The sequence below is a fragment of the Ahaetulla prasina genome, chromosome 12 (genome assembly GCF_028640845.1).
Source record: "Ahaetulla prasina isolate Xishuangbanna chromosome 12, ASM2864084v1, whole genome shotgun sequence".
Classification (NCBI taxonomy): Eukaryota; Metazoa; Chordata; class Lepidosauria; order Squamata; family Colubridae; genus Ahaetulla; species Ahaetulla prasina.
Window position 1 is genome coordinate 12,285,439 of NC_080550.1, and position 19,306 is coordinate 12,304,744.

Sequence of the window (19,306 nt, forward strand, 5' to 3'; positions counted from 1 at the left end):
GCCTCGTGCGCTGGGCGGGGGAATGGGAGCCTCTGGGCCTTGAGGAAGCCGCGGAGGGTCGGGCGGCGGGAGGGGAGGCCTGAGGCTTTGGCCGTTGTCCTCGCGGCAAGTCGCCCTCGTCCTCCCCAAGCGGGACGAGGCCCCCCCCCTTAGTTTAAAAGCCGCAGTCTAGGCTGCCCTTGCATGGGGTGGGAGCAGTGATGGCGATGGATGGGAAAGCGATGGCAACACCATTTATCTGAGTGGTTGGGCTTCAGCCCAGCGAGCTTCTCGTCTCAGATAAAGAATTTAAAAAGCAAAAAACGGTCTCCGTCGTGTGAAAAGCATGATTTAAAAAAAAAAAACACCACCTAAATGCTTGGTGCTACATTTGCTTATTTAATGGTTTAAACCAGGGGTCTTCAACCTTAGTAACTTTAAGGTTTGTGGACTTCAACTCCCAGAGTTCTCAGCCAGCTTTGCTGGCTGAGGAACTCTGGGACTTGAAGTCCACAAGCCTTAAAGTTACTAAGGTTGGAGAGTCCTGGTTTAAAAAACGTGGGAGGCGTCCAGTGGGCATCATCACCCACCCCCCTGGGGAAGGAAGTGCCTCGCTTTTTGCCTTGAATTTAAATATCGCCTTTTTGAATTTTTAAATGTATTTTACCCATACTAGCTGCCTGCTCTGGATTCCCCACCCCCCTGGGTTCCTTTGCTTTATTGTGTAATTTTATTCCATTTTTAATATTTTATTTCCCTGATTTTTTTTTTCCAATTAGCCCCCTGTTCTGGATTCTTCTCCAGGAGACTTCATCCATCCCAATTCTGGATAGCACTTCAACATACACACACACACACACACACCAGTTCTGAGCAGCTGTAAGTGAAATGGGGGAAGCTTGGAAAGAAGAAAAGCAGTTTAAAAACTTGGGCATAGCTATATCTATTGGGAGGGGGAAAAGAGTTGCAGGGGCCAGCTGAACAGTATTGTGAAATAAACACTTTGTATTTAACAGAATTGGGGCAGCTGCATTTTCAACGATAAGTACTACAAGATTGATGGTGGTGTTTTTTTTAAAAAAAAATTCAAAATGGCAGAAAAGGATGCCGCTGGCTGTTAGCATGTGATTAAAGGTAGGTCTAGCGTAAAAGAAATCTGGGACTGACTACAAGTTGCCCACATAGGAAACAAGCAAGCTCAAATTGAGAAAACCGTTTGCTGACGAGAGATTTACAGTTGATGTTGCAATTCGGTCAATAGACACTCAAATTTGTTTTATTGGCAGTTTTCGTATCTGCTAAACCGTTATTTTGCTAATATGCCTTGCAGAATAAATCACAATTAAATTGTAATTTCAAACGATTCGTTTGTAAACCATGTTTGTAAACTCGTTGCTCCCATGTAACACCACTCCTGCGCAGTTTGCACTGGCTTCCTGTGGTCTTCCGGGTGCGCTTTAAGATTTTGGTTACCACCTTTAAAGCGCTCCATGGCTTAGGACCCGGGTACTTACGGGACCACCTGCTGTTACCTTTTGCCTCCCACCGACCCGTACGCTTTCACAGAGGGCCTTCTCAGGGTGCCGTCCGCCAAACAATGTCGGCTGGCGGCCCTTGGGGTAGGGCCTTCTCTGTTGGAGCTCCCACGCTCTGGAACGAGCTTCCCCCTGGTTTACGTCAAGTGCCTGATCTTCAGACCTTTCGCCGTGAGCTGAAAACGCACCTATTTATTCAAGCGGGACCTGCCTAAAATTTTATTGGGGTCATTTATATTTTAATGTTTTAAATTGTTTTAAATTCGGCCACCTTATAATATGTTTGTTTTAATTTCTTTTAATATTTATACTGTGATTTTTTACTTGGCTGTACACCGCCCTGAGTCCTTCGGGAGAAGGGCGGTATAAAAATCGAATTAAATAAATAAATAAATAAAATAATGTCTTGCAAAATAATTTGCAAATGCCCTTGTAATTACAAACTAAACTCTAAACCATGACTAATAGGCAAATGGTTTGGTTTATTATGTTAAGTTATAATGTGCTTTGGGGGGAGGGCATGTTGGTTTAGAATGAGGTACAAATGAACCCACTGTGTGTAGTGGGGTACCCAACCACCAATACCGGGCTGCAGCATGCAAGAAACTGGGCCACACAAACAAGTGAAGCCCCGTTCATGAGATGCAGGCAGCATACGAAACCATGACCACTCTGGAAAAGGGATCATGGAACCGGTCCCTGGTGACCAAAAAATTGGAGGCCACTGGTTTACACAGTTTAAGATATTGAGAACTTCAGGTGTCCTGTTTGAGTTTATATCAAATAGATTTACCAGCAGAACTGTTGTAATTATTCTGGTATCTCTTTTTCAAGTCATATTGAAATTTTATGTATGCTTTTCTAAAATTGTGTCCTGGTCATTTCAGCTTCAAAATTACTTCAGGAATATTTTCATTTAGTGAAAGTTTGACTGATGATCCGTTGCATTTTCAGAAGTACAGTTAAAGCTTGCAATTCTCCTTAGATGAAAAAAAATCATTGGAGGAAAAAATATGATTGAAGTCATAATACTGAAGGTATTGTGATTTAACTTTCCATATTTTAAAAATGCATTTGGGGCTATGTGAAGGTATTTTAATATCATTTTTATCCTGCTTACTTAGATTGAAAATCCAGATTGCTTTTGGGTCTACATAATAGGAGGCAGAAAATTTGTAGACAATGAAACGGAATATGAAACACTTCAGACTGAAATGAATCAATTCTATAACAAACATTATCAGTGTGTGGATGCCAAGCCCTATGCACTAGAAGAGGGACAGGTGATTTTTTCTACCTGATTTGTTTGGCTATATCTGGGAGAAAAATGAAGCTTCCTTCCTTCCTTCCTTCCTTTTTGTTGTTTATATGTTTAAAGATAACAAGCCTTCCAAAAATACTTAATGCCGTGTCAAGTGCATTTGTAATAATAAATATTGGAGAAATAATTCTGTAATCTTTGATCGTAGCAATGACTTAGTGAAGAGGGTAGGATAAGGGCTAAGAAAGTTTTTCTGATGGTGAGGGAAAGAAAAATGTTATACTTGTTAATATTAGGATGTAAGATTTTCTTTTTATGACAGTGGAAAATACATCGTAGTGTCTTTTAATCTTGGATAGCAAACATGGAAATAGGCATATCTTTTGCAAAATTTTATGCTAGAATAATATTTAAATAATGGATTTTGGCGTGAAAGCCAGCTGAACTCATGTTCTCTCAGCCTGTGATCAGGTCCTGTGACAAGCCAGTATATCCATTTCTGTTGCAACCAATGGATCAATGCTTGCAGAGACTGTATTTGTGGAAAAATAAGTAATTTAAATATCTGGAAGAATATAGAAATCTCCGATTCCTGTCTGACATGTATTGTTACACATGAATTTAATCTGCCAATTATCTGTTATCAAAAAACAACATAGATTGTTTAGCATGAAACATTTATATGTCTTTTTTAGGTTTGTGCTGTTTACTGTGAGGAACTGAAATCTTGGTGCAGAGCTGTTGTTAATTCAATCATATCGTATACGGATTATTACATTGCAGAATGTTTCCTTGTGGACTATGCCAAAACTGTTCCTGTGGACACTAAAAAGTATGTGTTTATAATCTGTAAAATCATCCAGCAAAGGGTTAGACTAAGGATTGAAACATTTTGGTCATACTGTTATCTATCTGCCCAATGTTATAGGCAGTGGCCCTGCTGTGTTGGTTTGATCCAGCTGACAAGTTAATATAGGCATAGTTGGACATTTTTGGATTCATTTAAAGCCTAGGATTTTTTAGAAAATTTGGGTTGACTGGTTTGTAAATTTAAGAAATGAGAAAAGAAATAGATTTGTTAGAAGGTTCTGGAGAATACAAGTTTATACTCATTTTCAGGTCACTATCTGGCTTTGGCTATAAAGCAGCAGCACTTTTTTGTAAACAGAAGTTATAAACTGCAGTTTTGAACACTAAATCTATGAAAATTATTGGTAGAAATTTGAGTGTTATGAAACCTATTTCCTTGCAGGATCTGTGTGGTCGTAAAATCATTCATGAGACTGCCTTATAGAGCTACAAAGTTTAGGTTGTACTGTGTCAAACCAGTTACACTACGTGTCAACTATTACAACGACAATGCAGAGATAGTGTAAGTATGGCCGCTGAGAGATGATGTTAAATACTCTAAGGAATCTTTCCACTAACATCAGAGGAACTTTTCTGCATAACTGCTGGGTGACTTTGGACCAGTCCCTTTCTCTCAGCCAAACTCTCCTCACGGGGTGGTGCTTGTGGATAAAATAGGAAGAAGAGTATTAGGTACCTTTACTGCCTTGAATTGTTTATAAAAATAATAAAGATGGGATGAAATGAAAATAAATCAGTAAAAATAACTTTAAAGTCAACAGAATTTTATTCTTTTATACCTGCTTGTACAAATGCCATTCGCCAGATTTTTGTATGTTTCCTGTTTATTTTGCTGTAGTATAATACATTTATACCACTACATGTAGCATAAAAAGCTTCATGTGTTTCTTTCTAGGCCTGCTAACAAATGGGATGTTGCAGCTGTCCAGTACTTCCAGAACCTCCTGAATGGTAAAGAAAAACTAGAATAGCCTCTTGTATAATTTCAGTTATATGACAAATCTATTTTATAAAATTGTCATGAAATAATGGACTTAGGAGGCTTGTATTTGTAAATTGAGAGTTGCAAAGAATTCATCTTAGCAGCAACGCACATTCCCCTTTTTAAATCTAAGCAAGCTAATGTCCCAAAGGTGCTTTTTCAAGAAGCAACTGGACTTTCTGGTTTTTCTTTGAAGATGTTTCGCTTCTGATCCAAGAAGCTTCTTCAGTTCTGAAGAGCTGAAGAAGCTTCTTGACTTGGAAATAAAATGTCTTCAAATGAAAACCAGAAAGTCCAGTTGCCTCTTGAGGGGGAAAAAAAGCACCTTTGCGACAACTATGTCCTGGATGACTGAGAATCTCCGTAGATAAGCAAGCAACTATGCATTTTGGAAACAAATTAATACCTCATAAACTCTCCACCCCTCCTCAGTGCCTACAACCATTGTAAATACAGGTAGTGCTTGACTTACAGCAGTTCATTTAGTAACTGTTCAAAGTTACAACACCACTGAAAAATATGACTTACTGACTGGTTTTCACAGTTACGACCTTTGCAGCGCCCCCGTGATCATGTGATCAAAATTCAACTGGTTCATATTTATGGCCTTTCCTGTGTCCCAAAGTCATGTGATCTCCTTTTGCATCCTTCTGACTGTTGTGGTCTGCCAGCAGTCTGGGGACCTGGCAGTGGAGTCAGACAGTGAGGAGGCTGGGGAGAATGATGGGCCAGTCCTGGAGTCAGGGGAAGGTCCAGACTCAGGGACAACGCAGGGCTCTGCGTTGGAGGCAGAGATGGGGCAGGACCATCTGGGAGCAATGTGCGGCCTCCAGAGGCGGACAGCAGAGAGGCAGCGGAACAGGAGGAGCCTGTTCCTAGTGCACGCATGAGAAGAGCTTCCAGAAGGCAAGAGCAGCTGAAGCAAAAAGGATGACTCGGGAGTAAGGCCAGAAGATGATTGGCCACTCCCATAAAACTTAAAAAAGCAGCAGTTGGGTTCTTTGCGGAAAAGCAACATTGATTCCATTGCTTCTTGTCAGCATCTCTTGAACTTTGTGGGGGTTTTACCAAGAAAAGCCTTTGGCAGGTTGCCAAAGACACCAAAAGTTGGTGATAAGGCTGCAAGACTGTTTATGAAGAATTTGTTTTGGACTAAGCTGAGAATGGATTAATTCTCAGCTTTTTTAATAAAATAAGTTTGTTCAGGCCTGAATTGTGTTTAGTAATCACTACTTGGGCCTTGGTCACAACACTGACAAGCAAAGTCAATGGGGAAGCGGATTCACTTTTAACAACCGGGTTACTAACTTAACAACTGCAGCGAATCATTTAATAACCATGGCAAGAAAGGTCGTAAAATGGGGCAAAACCCACTCAACAACAGAAATTTTGGGCTCAATTGTGGTCGTAAGTCAAGGACTGCCTGTACATGGGGGTTGCCAGGTACCCGAAACACAATCAGTGACCCAGGGACGCTGTGATAGTCATAACTTCAAGGACCAGTCATAAGACACTTCTTTCAATGCCATCATAATTTCAAATGTTATGGCTTAGGGCCTGGGTACTTACGGGACCGCCTGCTGTTACCACATGCCTCCCACTGACCCGTGCGCTCTCACAGAGAGGGTCTTCTCAGGGTGCCATCCGCCAAGCAGTGTCGGCTGGCGGCCCCCAGGGGAAGGGCCTTCTCTGTGGGAGCACCTACTCTCTGGAACGAGCTTCCCCCCGGTTTACGCCAATTGCCTGACCTTCGGACCTTTCGCCGCGAACTGAAAACTTATTTATTTATCCAAGCGGGACTGGCCTGATTTTTAAATTCTCAATTTTCAATTTTCAATTTTCAATTGTAATTTTATTGGGTATTTTATATGGTCAATTGGACAGTTTTAATTTCGGCCTTTTATTGAATAAGTTTTTTAATTGTTATTTTAGTGTGTATATTAATTGTTTTAATGTAGGCTGTACACTGCCCTGAGTCCTTCGGGAGAAGGGCGGTATAAAAGTTTAATTAAATAAATAAAATAAATAAATAAATGGTTGTTAATGAAAGATCGGTTGTAAGTCAAGAACTGCTTGTACTTTGGCCAATGTCCAGTATAAAAAACTGGTATTTTTTTTTTTAAAAAACTTAACTGCTATGGTAATCTAATAAATTTCATTTTAATCATAGCAGCCACTCAAGTGGAGGCCAAGTTATATGCAGTTGAAGAGGATAATTTTGCTGTCTATCTTTATGTCACAATAAATGGTGAAAAGGTAATATTTACAAATTACATACAATTTTTTAAATTGAGTGTTGGCTTGCTTGCCATGTTAATTCTGTGTAGCGGAATAGAAAACAATACACTCTTCTATGCAGTACTTATAGTCAGGTTTGTGCTGCAGTATTTGAATTATATTGCTTATCATTGCTCCGTAAATTGAGATCTAAAAATCTGTTTCAAAGTTCTACAGAGACCCAAAGCTGCAGCTGTTAAAACAACTAGAGGACATTTTATATAGTTTAGAATAATACTACAATGCCCTTCTCTGCTGCTCTTAATGTGATATTTCTATTTTGACAAAACTCCTCACATGCTAGAAATGCCTCGTTTACTTAACTATGTCATTTCTAATATATAACGGTGAAAACTCTCGTGTATTTTAATTTATCCTCCTCTTTAATCTTCACATGCAACATTGCTTTTGTCACAGGTCTGTGTGAACGATGATCTCGTTGCAAAGAACTTTGCTTACTATGAACTCGGTAAAGCAAACCGGAAACGAGGTTCAGAAGGTGCCAAATCTCTTTCCGAGAAGAATCCTGTAATGCTGCTGTGGCCAACGTTACTGCGAGAAACTATGGTTTCTGAGATGGATGAGTATGAGCAATCGGTCCCTCAAGGAATAGGTCAGTAGTGATAGCAGCTGAGATCCCTTCTGGAACACACTGCCTGTCAACTCGCAAAGCATCCCTGGCCTGCTTTCGAGTTGCCATAGGCAAGTGGGATAGGAATCCGACAAAGCAACACAGCAGCCAAAGACACTAGCACATTCCAGACATATCTTTTTCAAGGCTGTCACCAAGGGTTACCCAAAGCGGGCGGAGGGGAGTGGTCTCTAAAACCCTCAAAATTGCTCCGTTGGCGAATGTGTTTGATGACACACCGGGGGGGGGGAGGAAACAGGGTCATGATTAGGGCATCTGTTGGAACCCTGACACTGCCTGCACACGAGCAGGATGGCCCAATTGCCAGGAATGGACTAGCAGGCTATTCCAATGTTCTGTGGTTAGATGAAACTGGAGGCGTTGAAGGCACTAGCACTATGCCTTTCAGGGCTGAAGAAGCTGCAGAAAACCAGGTGAAGGTGGCTGATTTCTTCCTGGCTGCAACAATGTTTGGCTGCAGAGGTTTTTTTTAAAAAAATAATAAGGCACAAAAAGACAAATGACAGCTGCTTGGAATTGTCCCTATGTTTGTAGGCCTATACTAGAGTATCTGCCATGGATTATTCCCAATCAAAAAGAGATGAAAAACAAAGGGACATACTTTGGTTCATTGAACACTGAATTAGACCAATTTTACTACTAAACCAAAATTGGGAGATCTAGAGTGCTATCTTCTATGTTTTGTCTTGTTTTTACCTGTGATAGCCCATCCAAGTCACTATATGAGATGGGTGCTTATATAAATGAAAATTGTACTTTATTTTAATTTTATTTCCAGTACATGGCCTTCAGAAGATTTAGTAAAAAGTCACTTGTACTTTTTTCTTTTAGGTGCTGCTCCTATTTGTGGTAATTCTGACAAAGCAGAATTTACACATTTCCCAGAAACTAACTTAGATAAAACAAAACAGCCTGTAAGTACTAAATTCATCATTTTTTTCTTCTTGGTTTTCAAATTTCAAGCATTGTTGAACTGTTAAAACATCCAAAATCTGGGGAAGAGGTCCATTAAATTTTTGAATGATTTATTCTAAATAAACATGTACAGATTATGCAGAAGATGATCGCACCTATCTAATATTTAGCTGCTTTAAGAAATATGATACCAAGTATCTTGCTTTTTATTCTGTAGTGAAATGCATTCAGTTAACAAACATAGACATGACCCTTTTTGTAGAGTCCTGAATAAAAATGTGAGATCCTTTATTTGCCTGCTTAGGATATAGTGGTGCCTGTTTCACCTTTGAAGCAAGGAATAACTTTTTCTGTACCAACAGAAATGCAAACAGTCAGGTATATTTTAAATTTTTATATTTCATTTCTGTTTCATTACTGGTAAGATACTATTTTCTTTTTTTTAAAAAAACCATAGAAAATAGTTGGTTGAAATTATAGAGCAAAATTAATGTTTAAATTTAATTTAAATTTAAACTGATTTAAATTGACTTCTTGTTCATTGACTTCTAACAAGAGACTGAGGGATGTTTTAAAATATCAATATTATCCATGTTTTCGTTCAACAGAATATCGATCAAATTCATCTTAATAGCTCACTTCTTATGTATCTTACTTCCAGTTCTGGGCTGGGCAACTAATTTTCCCAAGGTGCCACATGAGTAACCGGGGCTGTTGCGGAAGGCTGTGGGCACACGCTCGCCCACAAGGCCATGCTTCAACTGAAGTGGTGATGGGTGGCTGAGCCCATATCCCCTCATACAATGACTGCTACTGCCACCTCCTGAGTGTTCTGACCTAGGCTTCCTTGGAAAATATACAACACAAACTTAGTCCTGGCAAACCTCTTTAATTCATACGGCTGTGAATTATTGTCATTCCCAGTCCCAAAGGCTTATCAAACAGTCTTCCAGGGGAGTGTTTACAAACACTCACCTTATCTCCCTTGAAATGCAGCCAGAGAACTAATTGCCACATGCAGGGCAAGGCCAAACTTAGCACAGAATCAAACAATTTTACCAGAGCTTTTACCGATCAGATAATTGCTTCCTACAAAAGCCCACGTGCCGTTGGCTTCTCTTTTATGTCTTATGGGAGGGGCCAATCATCTCCAAGCCTTACTCCCAAGTCGACCCTGTTTTCTTAATTGTTCCTGTCTCCTGGCAGCTCTGCACATTCGCACACTGGGAACAGGCTCACGCTGTTCTTCTGCCTCGCTGATGTCAGACCCTGGAGACTCCGGAGGCAGCAAAGAACTACCAGATGGCCTTGGCCCCCTCTCTGCCTACAACTCAGAGCCCTCGTCCGAGCCTTCCCCAGACTCCAGGACTGGCCCACATTCCTGCCCAACCTCCTCACTGTCCAAATCTGCTGCCAGCTCTGCTGGCCACTGGTGGGCCACAACACTGAGGCTGCTCCAGGATTTGGTTTATAATTTCCAATTGCCCTCACGCAGTCCAGGCAGCCAATGACCAGATGTGGCCCAGCAGCTGTAAAATACCCAGGTCTGTTTCTATTTGCATTTTTCATAATTAGCTGGGATACACACACACACACATACACACACACACACAAAGAACCCTCTGAGCAGAGGAAACATTCCCATTTCTCCCTATGCTGTTTTTCAGGGAGAATACGAATCTCTGAACTTAGAAAGATTCCTGATTCTTGTGTGCAATCTCTCAGCCATTATGCTTCCTGGTATAGCTAAGAATTTTCTCAAACAGTTGTGCTTCATTTTAGCAACTTGCCTAAGACAAGTACCAAAATCCAGGAAGGAGAGAATGATCTGCAGGAGAACAACCTTGGGGTGAAGTAAGCTTTTTCTTATCATGTCAGCCAATATTTATAAAGTCCAAGCAATTAATGTGCTTTGTATAGAGAACAGCAGGTGCATTTACACCTCTTCCTTGAAATAGGTCCGATTCAGGAAAGGACACTGCTGGTACTGCATCTCTTTCAAAAATGAAGGTGGCTTATTACTATAAACTAGGAGAGTCTAATTCGAACTGACCTTAATATTTAGCTGAAATGTGTGATTGCCAGCAATTCCTAATTTTCCCACAACAGCACAGTCTTGACCATGATGATACGACATGCTTCCCAAAAAAAAAAAAAATTGAGCTCCCTGAATTTCAGAAAATCAATACCTTGTACTCCACTGCACTTGGAAAAAGGTAGCCCTTTTTCTCTGAATTATTATTGGAGAGGCTCAGAAAGCAACCAAAGGGCATTTAATTGCTTCTTGAGCCTTTCCAAAATCAAAGTGAGGTGGTGAACTTTATCCAGGAAAAGAATGGAAAGCTTACCAGTTAAAAAAAAAATGCTTGTTAATGGTGAGTTGATCAATACCTTTGTTAATTATATTTTTCAGATATTAAACTACTAGAAAAAAGTATGTCCTGAACTGGAGTATTGGGGTTAATCCTCAAGCCGTGGGGTGATCCATGTCCTGTTTATTTCAAACAACGTACATAGTTGCTAAACAGCAGTTCAGTTCCTACCATGATGGAATAAAACTTTTTAATATAAGGAATTAAATGTGGTAAACAAAAAAAGTTAGATTGACAGGAGCGGAATAAATCTGTTTATAACATCTATCATTAGTTTAAAAGAAACACTCTAATTTGAGATTTGGATTGCTGAGATTTGGGCCCAAAATTTGTTAAGTGAATGAATCAGGAAATGTTAATCCTTCAGCCAAAGCAGCAGAAAGTTGTATATTTGGCCGTCAACTCTTTGTAAAGCTTAGAGAAAAGCAAAGGCTGGATGAATGAACTTTTTTTACGGATACTTGAAAAGTCAACTTGTGTGTTTTCAGGCTTCTACAGTTTTTAAACCCTGATCCTCTGAAAATTGCCACGGGACAAGAAACTGAGGTAATGCAAGAAGCAAGTAGATTAACTTTTAATGTTTTAATTTGTGTGAACGTTTTTTTCTGAAATGAGAAATGTTTTAATGAAGGCATCAGAAACTGAAGCTTCAGATTTACACATTCTTAGAAGTTTCTTGGATGCTGCAGGATCCAATTATCCTGGGACACATATATTTGCCTTCATTCCTTGGGTGTTTTTGTTTATTTGGTAAAGAAATAAACAAGGTAAAAAACACTTGTTTCAGCTTGAATACTAAAACAGTTGTGCGTGTTTTTAGCCTTTTCATTTGGTTTATTTTTAGGAGCTTAAACTGAATATCACTACATGTCTTCCTGTTGTGCTGAGTAATAAAATTGAACCATGTTCATCTCTTGAAACCGCACCACTGTTTCCAGCTTTAAAAAAGGTAACATTTACAATGTTTAATAGGATATAATTTACCATATTGCAGAAAAGCACATGGTGATCTCTTGGGGGTCATGCATTGATTAAGTTCCTTAAAGAGCAATGACTACGTTGCTCTGAACAAAAGCATTCTAATAATAATTCTTTGTTATTTATTTATTTTTTTGCAAACGTTCAGCATAGTGGTGTTAGTAATTAACAACAACAATTAATGGCTGAGGCTTCTGGGACTACCAGAGCTGTCCCAGGCTCGTTTATATAAATTCTTTCCATTTTTGCGGTGGCATACCAGAAAAGAGGAAAGGGGCATTGTATAGTTTTATTTAATAACAGCTTAATCTTGAATCTGTCAATAGTAGAGTCCTTCAAATTTTGGGGTTCTATAAAATCCCAGGATTTGAAATGGACACTAGATTTAGAACCATCATTAAAAAGGCAACAACAAAGAATGTTCTTCCTACATTGACTTAGGATGTTTAGACTGGCCAAGGAGTTGTTGGTGCAGTCCTGCAGAGGAATTATTGAGTCTTGTCACCTATACTTCAAGAACTGTCTGGTTTGGTACAGCAGCCAAGCAGGATAGGTACAGACTGCAAAAAAAATTGCAACTAGACTGTCTTCCATTGAGGGCCTGTACTCTTCATGACCCAGAAAGAGGGTTGAGAAAATATCTATAGTCCCCTCACATCCTGGATATAAATTGTTTCAACTCCTCCCTTTGGGACAGCATTATAGGGCATTGCAGGCCAAAACAACTAGACACAGGGGCAGTTTTTTCCCTCATGTTGAAAAACCATGACTGCTGAACACGTAATCCTCATGGTATTGTTCTACCTCTAAGTATGTTTACCAATGTTGTATGACCGTAATATTATTATCCTTCTCATCTTCTCTGCTACCCCCTCTTATATAATCATTATTTTGATTGTTATTACTCCGTTGCTTTTCAAGTACATTGAGAGCTTCTGCACCGGAGAAAATTTCCTGTATGCCTAATTGCACTTGCTTAAATAAAGTGTTCTGTTCTGTTTCTTGCAAGCAAAGCCTAACGCTAACCAAATATTCTTTGTTTCTTTTCTGAAAGGAGCTTTTAAGAAAGCAATTCCAAGGACCTAATCATGTACAGTCTTATTCCTGGCCTGCAATAGCACGTGGATACGATTCGCTTATTATCTCTTCTGAAAGTAACCCACTTTCATATCTTCTGCCAATCATTACATTTTTGCAGTCAAGAAATTGCTACATATCGTTATCAGCTAGACATGGTGTAAGTGGAATATTCAATTAATGCTTCACAATTGCCTTACTACTGACTAGTACTTCAAATGACTACAGTTAAGCTATTATTGTTCCTAGTTCTGTTGCATTTTTGAACACGTGTTTTTTTTTAAATGAAACGGAAAAACGATTTTGGAAAGATGGCAATAATTTAAAGATAGCAATAATTTAAAAAAAAACATGCAGTGGTACTCTAAACTCATTGTAAAATGTTTGGGTCTCTGCACAAGTTTGTATTGTATTGTATTGCTAATCAACTTACTTTTTTTAAGAAGTATGATCTACATATTTCTGATTCATCTCTGTATAATGTTTTGTATATGTAGCCAGTAGCATTAATCATATGCCCTGGCCGGAAGAAAGCAGAACTGGTATTTGAGCTCCTGAAAACGTACAGCCATTGCTCCAGGCCTCTTCACCCAGTGTTGCTTTTCTTGGGAATGAATAAGGAAGAAATCAAGAATGTAAGAATTCCAAGAGGATGTAAGCAAAACTTGATTAATTGTATTGCCCACGGGAAGGAATGAGCAGATAAAGTCATGACAAAAATAGAAAGGCAATCCAAAGCATGAGGCGTGGAATTTTAGAATAACGCTGCTGCCTCTTAGAACAGGGGTCTCCAACCTTGGTCCCTTTAAGACTTGTGGACTTCAACTCCCAGAGTTCCTCAGCCAGCTTTGCTGGCTGAGGGACTCTGGGAGTTGAAGTCCACAAGTCTTAAAGGGACCAAGGTTGGAGACTCCTGTCTTAGAATGTTATAACTGTAACTACAGGCTGTCCTCAACTTACCACAGAGTGACCATTCAAAGTTACGACGTCACTGAATAAAGTGACTTATGACCGTTTTTCAAGCTTACAACCATTGCAGCATCCCCATGGTCACGTGATCAAGATTTGGCTGTTTGGCCGCTGGTTCATATTTATGACTATTGCAGCATCCGGGGGTCATGTGAGCCCCCTTTTGCGACCTGACAAGCAAAGTCAATGGGGAAGTCTGATTCGCTTAACAACTGTGTTACTTAACATCCGCCGGGGGTTCACTTAACTATGGCAGGAATGGTAAAATTAGGCAAAACTCGCTCAACAACTGTCTTGCTTAGCGACAGAAAACTTTGGGCTCCATTGTGGTGGTAGGTTGAGGATTACCTGTCTCGATAGCCAAAACAAATGAAAGCTTTCTTTGTTTCAGGTAACGAGGTTTGCAAAAGACATAACTATAAGCCATAAAGCATAACAAATTACCCCAGATTGCCCATTTTCTCCAGGCTAGAGCGCCTTTCAGGGTACCAGTTAGTGACAGTGTATTTGAGCCATTAAGTTAATAATGTTTTATTTTCACTTTTGAACCCCATGAGCTCATACCAGTGACGCGTTCCTTTTCATTTGACAGGTGAAATCGTGGTAACAACCCCACCTAGCTTTCTGCGGCTGCTTGAGCATCATAGTTTACTCTTCCTTCGGTTGTGTCATCTGGTGTTTGATGAGGTTGATGTATTATTCTCTGATACCAAGGAGCAGGTGAGTTTGGGCTTGAAAGCACTTTTTGGCCTCTGATAAAGGAATAATAGCAATAGCACTTAGATTTACAGCCTTCTCTAAGTGGTTTACAGAGTCAGCATCTTGCCGCCAACAATCTGGGTCCTCATTTTACCCACCTTGGAAGGTTGGAAGGGTGAGTCAACCTTGAGCCTGGTGAGATTTGAACTGCTGGCAGCCGGCAGTCAGCAGAAGTATCCTGCAGAACTGCACTCGAACTACTGTGCCACCGCAGCTCATAAGTGGAAAAAAAGATTTTTCCCCTTCTGCCCCCCCCACCCCAAAAATCAGCTGTGCTTTTATGTTACTCCCTATAAATAAAACATTTCATTGGGGTGCAGAGAGCTTAAAATCGATGCAATGGAATGGAAGGAAAAACAGAACAAGTATGGATCTAACAATATATAAACCAAAATCCTAATTCACTTCAAAAGAGCAGCTATTGAGAAGTTACTTTCTTGTCCCATCATTTTTGTTCATAATCTCCTGTTTAGTTACTGTATTCTCTATTGGAACAGCGGAAGATAACGAAGCTTTAATCCCTGGTTACAGATACTTGCTATTTTACAATACTACAAATCTAACTTGAGCGTTGAAGAAAAGGAATTTGCACCTCAGCAGATAGTTGCTGTTGGGAACCACTGGGACAAAAACGTAGAAGTTTTAACCAAAGAATTCATGAATGATCCATATATTGTAATCACCTCCATGGAAGAAGCTGCCATATATGGGAAAGTGCAACAGGTAAAAGAGGTTTTTTTTAAATATCTTCTTTTTATGTTTATATAATAGCGGGTTTTGATTTGGGGAATGCCCCAAAGGCAGCTGTTGAGATGGCTCTTAGTAGATAAAAGCATAAAAATTAAATCATAAAAATTGTCAAATTTCTATGCTGCTCGGCTCATGGCATATAAGAGTATCCAGGTGGGAAAAGTTCCCTTTGTGGGGAAAAAAATGTGTTACAGCATCTCTAAAATTCAATACAGGTAGTCCTTGACTTACAGCAGTTCATTTAGTGACCGTTCAAAGTTTCAACGGCACTGAAAACCGACTTGTGACCGTTTTTCCACACTTCTGACTCTTGCAGCATCCCCAAGATCATGTGATCAAAATTCAGGTGCTTGGCCATTGATTCATATTTATGACGGTTGCCATGTCCTGGGGTCATGTGATCCCCTTTTGCATCCTGACAATCAGAGTCAACGGGGAAAGCCAAATTCATTTAAGAAGCCTGTTCCTAACTTAACAACTGCAGTGATTCACTTAAGAACTTTGATAAGGAAAGTCAAAAAATGATGGCAAAATTCACTTAACAAATCTTTCGCTTATCAACAGAAACTGTAGGCTCAATCGCAGTCATAAGTCGAGGACCCCTCAGAACAAAGGATCAAACTGAGTGTCAGCTGAACCATTAGGGATTTCTATCTTTTGGTCCTTGACTGTATAAAAAAATTATTGAGGATTTCTGCCTAAGAAAATAATCCTGATGTGGTTAGGTTTGCATTGCTCCAAAGCAATTTTAAAATGAGGAAAGATCTCTATTCTGACACATCTGAATAACATGTCATTTCAGGTTGTCCAGCTCTGCCTTGAGTGTGACCGAATCTCTACTTTGCTTCAGACATTAGATTTTACCCCTACAGATGCTCAAAAGACTCTGATTTTTACAAGTTCTGTGGAAGAGAGAGACATGGTATACAAGGTATCTCCTTCCCTAAAAATTGCCAAGGTTGGATGCCCCTGTTTTAGACCCTGCATTTAAACAAAACTAAGAAAGGATGCTAGGCATGGTTTGTTCAGTGAGTTGTAATAGATAACTAAGCAATAACGGATGGACTCTCACATCCTCCCCGACCCAAATAAATGAATCGCATTATATGACTCAGTTATTTTCTGTCAGCCGAGCTTTTAACGAAAATTCTCTTAATATTGAATATTATTTGACATGATTGCATATTCATTTTTACGATCAGGCAGTAGAAAGCATTTCACTCTTTTGCTTGAAAATGAGCCCGGGAATTGGATTTCATTCTGATTATATTGTAGAACAGTGGAACAAAACAATCAGTCCTGGCACCCATGTTGTATTGGGTAAGTATCTTCTCTAGGCTCTTTCTCAAAAAAAAACAAACAGTTAACTCTTTAGCCCCGTACTTACGGTTTAATTGACTAATTTATAAAGCACTTTAGATTAAGATCAGTGTCAATTCGATTGTGATCAACTATAATGATTGTCTCGTTAAACCTTAGGGTAGGAGTTAAATCATATAATGAAAAACAAGAAATGAATTAGTAAGAACAGTATTTATTCTTGATGCTTCTATTAATTAACCCATCTTGTCTACCTGTTCCAGGTGGTTATATCCTGCCTATAAAGGATGTGGTTTGCCTTATTTGTAGCTTCCTCCCAAGTAACTAACTAGTAGTCTGAAAGCAATATACAGGAACACTCCTTTAATTTAAGAATCCAGAGATGAGATGAATCCTTATGTTAGAACATACAGAATCCTGTAGGGTTTGTGCCGATTATGAAGTGAGCTAGACGTATCTAGAAATAGGGATTTTTCTTTCCAATTTTTGACAGCATGTCAAAAGAGGCTTTTGCATGATGGATCACCTGGTTTTTGTTTCCAGTTTTAACAGATGACTGCACGGCAGCTGTAAAATTTACAGACGCAACCCGTGTCATTCATTTCAGTTTTCCACCAACTCCAAGAGTCTTTGGTGCCCGCCTACACGGCCTGTCTGCCAACTTCCAGAATTCAGTAGAAAAGGTCTGAGTAAAATCCTAATAATACAGTTCTGCAATTTCAAAGAGAAAAGTTCTCACTGGGTCTTTCCCTCTTTTCTCTCTAATACGCACTTCCGTGGCCATTGAGCCTCTCGCTCTACCAATAATTCTACTTACTAATTTTTAAAAAAAGATCTTTAATTTATGCCTGGAATTTCCTGTCCAACCACAATGTAATATTCTCTTCTTCTGTTCTTCCGACGTTTTTCTTCCTTCCGTGGAAAGAGTCCATCCCTGGGAAAAGAACAGAACAAAGCCAAATCCATCTTGCTGTTGACGGAGAAAAATGCCTGCCATGCAGTTGGAGTGTTGCATTATTTGAAACGGGCAGAAGCGTTCATCCCCCCTGACCTGTACAACTTTACCAGGGGAGTGTTGGAAGCCAAAGAGGAAAAGAGAAGCAGGCAGCCGTTGTGTCCTTCCATTAAGGCCTTTGGAACATGCAAGTAAGGAAATGCCAAGGCCGTTATGTCTATGGAGGTTTTCGGTCATCCACATCATGGCTGTCCCAAAGGTGCTTTTTTTGAAAGGCAACAGGTGTCAGGATTCCAAGTAACACCCCCAACAAAAGAAAACTCCAAGGCTTGAGTTTCCTCAAAGTCCCACTTTATTAAGAGATGTCACATTGGCACATCTGGGAAAACCCGAATCTGAAAGCTTCCAGGTTTTCCCCACCCAAAGGAAAGTTCAAGGCCCTGCCCAACACCCACATGTCCATCACATGGTCCAATCCAAGCAACTCCCAACTGGAGATGCCTCCCAATTGCAACCGTCCAGGTGCGGGACAAAATGTCCTTGACTCTCTGAGAAAGGAATGTTATTTTGACTATGCATCACCCTGGCTCCATACAATCCCCCCTCCCAGTTTCCCACCAGGAGGGGGGATTGCAACAGTAAATGTGGCAGGCCTGAAGATCCCACAAAAAAGATGGCTTCCAGGCCTGACAGCCAGACTTTGTTTTTCCTTTAAGACCTTTCGCTTCTCATGCAAGAAGCTTCTTTCTTTAGTTCAGCTGAAGAAGTTTCCTGCATAAGAAGCGAAACGTCTTCAAGGAAAAACAAAGTCCAGTGGCCTTTCGAAAAAGCACCTGTAGGCCAAGTTTCAGCAGTCGTTTATCTTGTTCTCCTGCTATAACGGGATAACTTAGCAAGACAAACAGACTAATGGCTGCGGTTTGGAAGAGTTGTTCTGACTGCTGCCCACATTATATTATCCTTCGATAAGGTGAAACACCTGATCCATTCAAGTAACGGAGGAAGGAAGTATAAAATTTGGCTTTTTATCAGAACAACTTGTTAGGGAATGGAGAAGAGCAGCATCAAATCGTGGATTCGTCGCAGCAACTTCTGATCTTTTGCATTGGCCAAGGCCCCATGCAAAACATGTGCTGAATGACTGCGATGGAGCCTTTTTGCTTGATTCTTTTAGTGAATTGTTCAGGAGTGCAGGCACTCCCTCCGTGGCTCTCATTTGGGATTCACAGAACCTTCGATTTATTCACCATAGCAATCTGTGGTGCTCCAGTGACACATTTGTAAATGATTGTTTTGTGGACGTTTCTGCCCCTGGGTTCTCCATTCAAGCAGTTGATTGTATAGATTCCTTTTCCGTAACAGCTTGCTTTATTCTGTGGTTCCAAAACGGTGCAATATTTCGGAAATGGCTACCCTAATATTGTTACATTGTTTGAATTCTGTCTCCTTATGATCATACAGAAATAAAAAACGCTGTCCAGATCGCCATCGCATTAACCTTCAAATTGATGTGCCCTCAAAAGTAATTGACGAAGCTCTGCAAACAGGTGGAATCATAACAGTGAGTCTGTAAAACACCTTCCGTTTCAAAATATTTAAAATAGCCTTGTGGATCCAAACTTTCTCACAGAAAACAGGTGCATTTTAATGGACAT

General features: G+C 40.0%; 1 protein-coding gene across 2 annotated transcripts in view; it reads left to right on the top strand.

Annotated features, from left to right (window-relative positions):
• Nucleotides 1-19,306, top strand: part of TDRD12 (tudor domain containing 12) — a 35,479-nt gene continuing 16,173 nt past the window's right edge. The window contains exons 1-23 of one of the 2 annotated variants that reach the window (XM_058155332.1): nucleotides 1-858; nucleotides 996-1,113; nucleotides 2,469-2,551; nucleotides 2,639-2,797; nucleotides 3,471-3,607; nucleotides 4,028-4,147; nucleotides 4,541-4,596; nucleotides 6,798-6,883; nucleotides 7,322-7,517; nucleotides 8,388-8,470; nucleotides 8,776-8,849; nucleotides 10,254-10,325; nucleotides 11,332-11,389; nucleotides 11,688-11,792; nucleotides 12,876-13,058; nucleotides 13,396-13,552; nucleotides 14,460-14,587; nucleotides 15,158-15,349; nucleotides 16,179-16,307; nucleotides 16,579-16,696; nucleotides 17,240-17,379; nucleotides 17,622-17,842; nucleotides 19,113-19,212. In XM_058155332.1, coding sequence (XP_058011315.1) covers nucleotides 2,528-2,551; nucleotides 2,639-2,797; nucleotides 3,471-3,607; nucleotides 4,028-4,147; nucleotides 4,541-4,596; nucleotides 6,798-6,883; nucleotides 7,322-7,517; nucleotides 8,388-8,470; nucleotides 8,776-8,849; nucleotides 10,254-10,325; nucleotides 11,332-11,389; nucleotides 11,688-11,792; nucleotides 12,876-13,058; nucleotides 13,396-13,552; nucleotides 14,460-14,587; nucleotides 15,158-15,349; nucleotides 16,179-16,307; nucleotides 16,579-16,696; nucleotides 17,240-17,379; nucleotides 17,622-17,842; nucleotides 19,113-19,212 — 2,538 coding nt within the window. In that variant the 5' untranslated portion in view covers nucleotides 1-858; nucleotides 996-1,113; nucleotides 2,469-2,527. Of the gene's footprint in view, nucleotides 859-995; nucleotides 1,114-2,026; nucleotides 2,552-2,638; nucleotides 2,798-3,470; nucleotides 3,608-4,027; nucleotides 4,148-4,540; nucleotides 4,597-6,797; nucleotides 6,884-7,321; nucleotides 7,518-8,387; nucleotides 8,471-8,775; nucleotides 8,850-10,253; nucleotides 10,326-11,331; nucleotides 11,390-11,687; nucleotides 11,793-12,875; nucleotides 13,059-13,395; nucleotides 13,553-14,459; nucleotides 14,588-15,157; nucleotides 15,350-16,178; nucleotides 16,308-16,578; nucleotides 16,697-17,239; nucleotides 17,380-17,621; nucleotides 17,843-19,112; nucleotides 19,213-19,306 lie in introns of those variants that run through there. The other variant, XM_058155333.1, reaches the window with a different exon arrangement.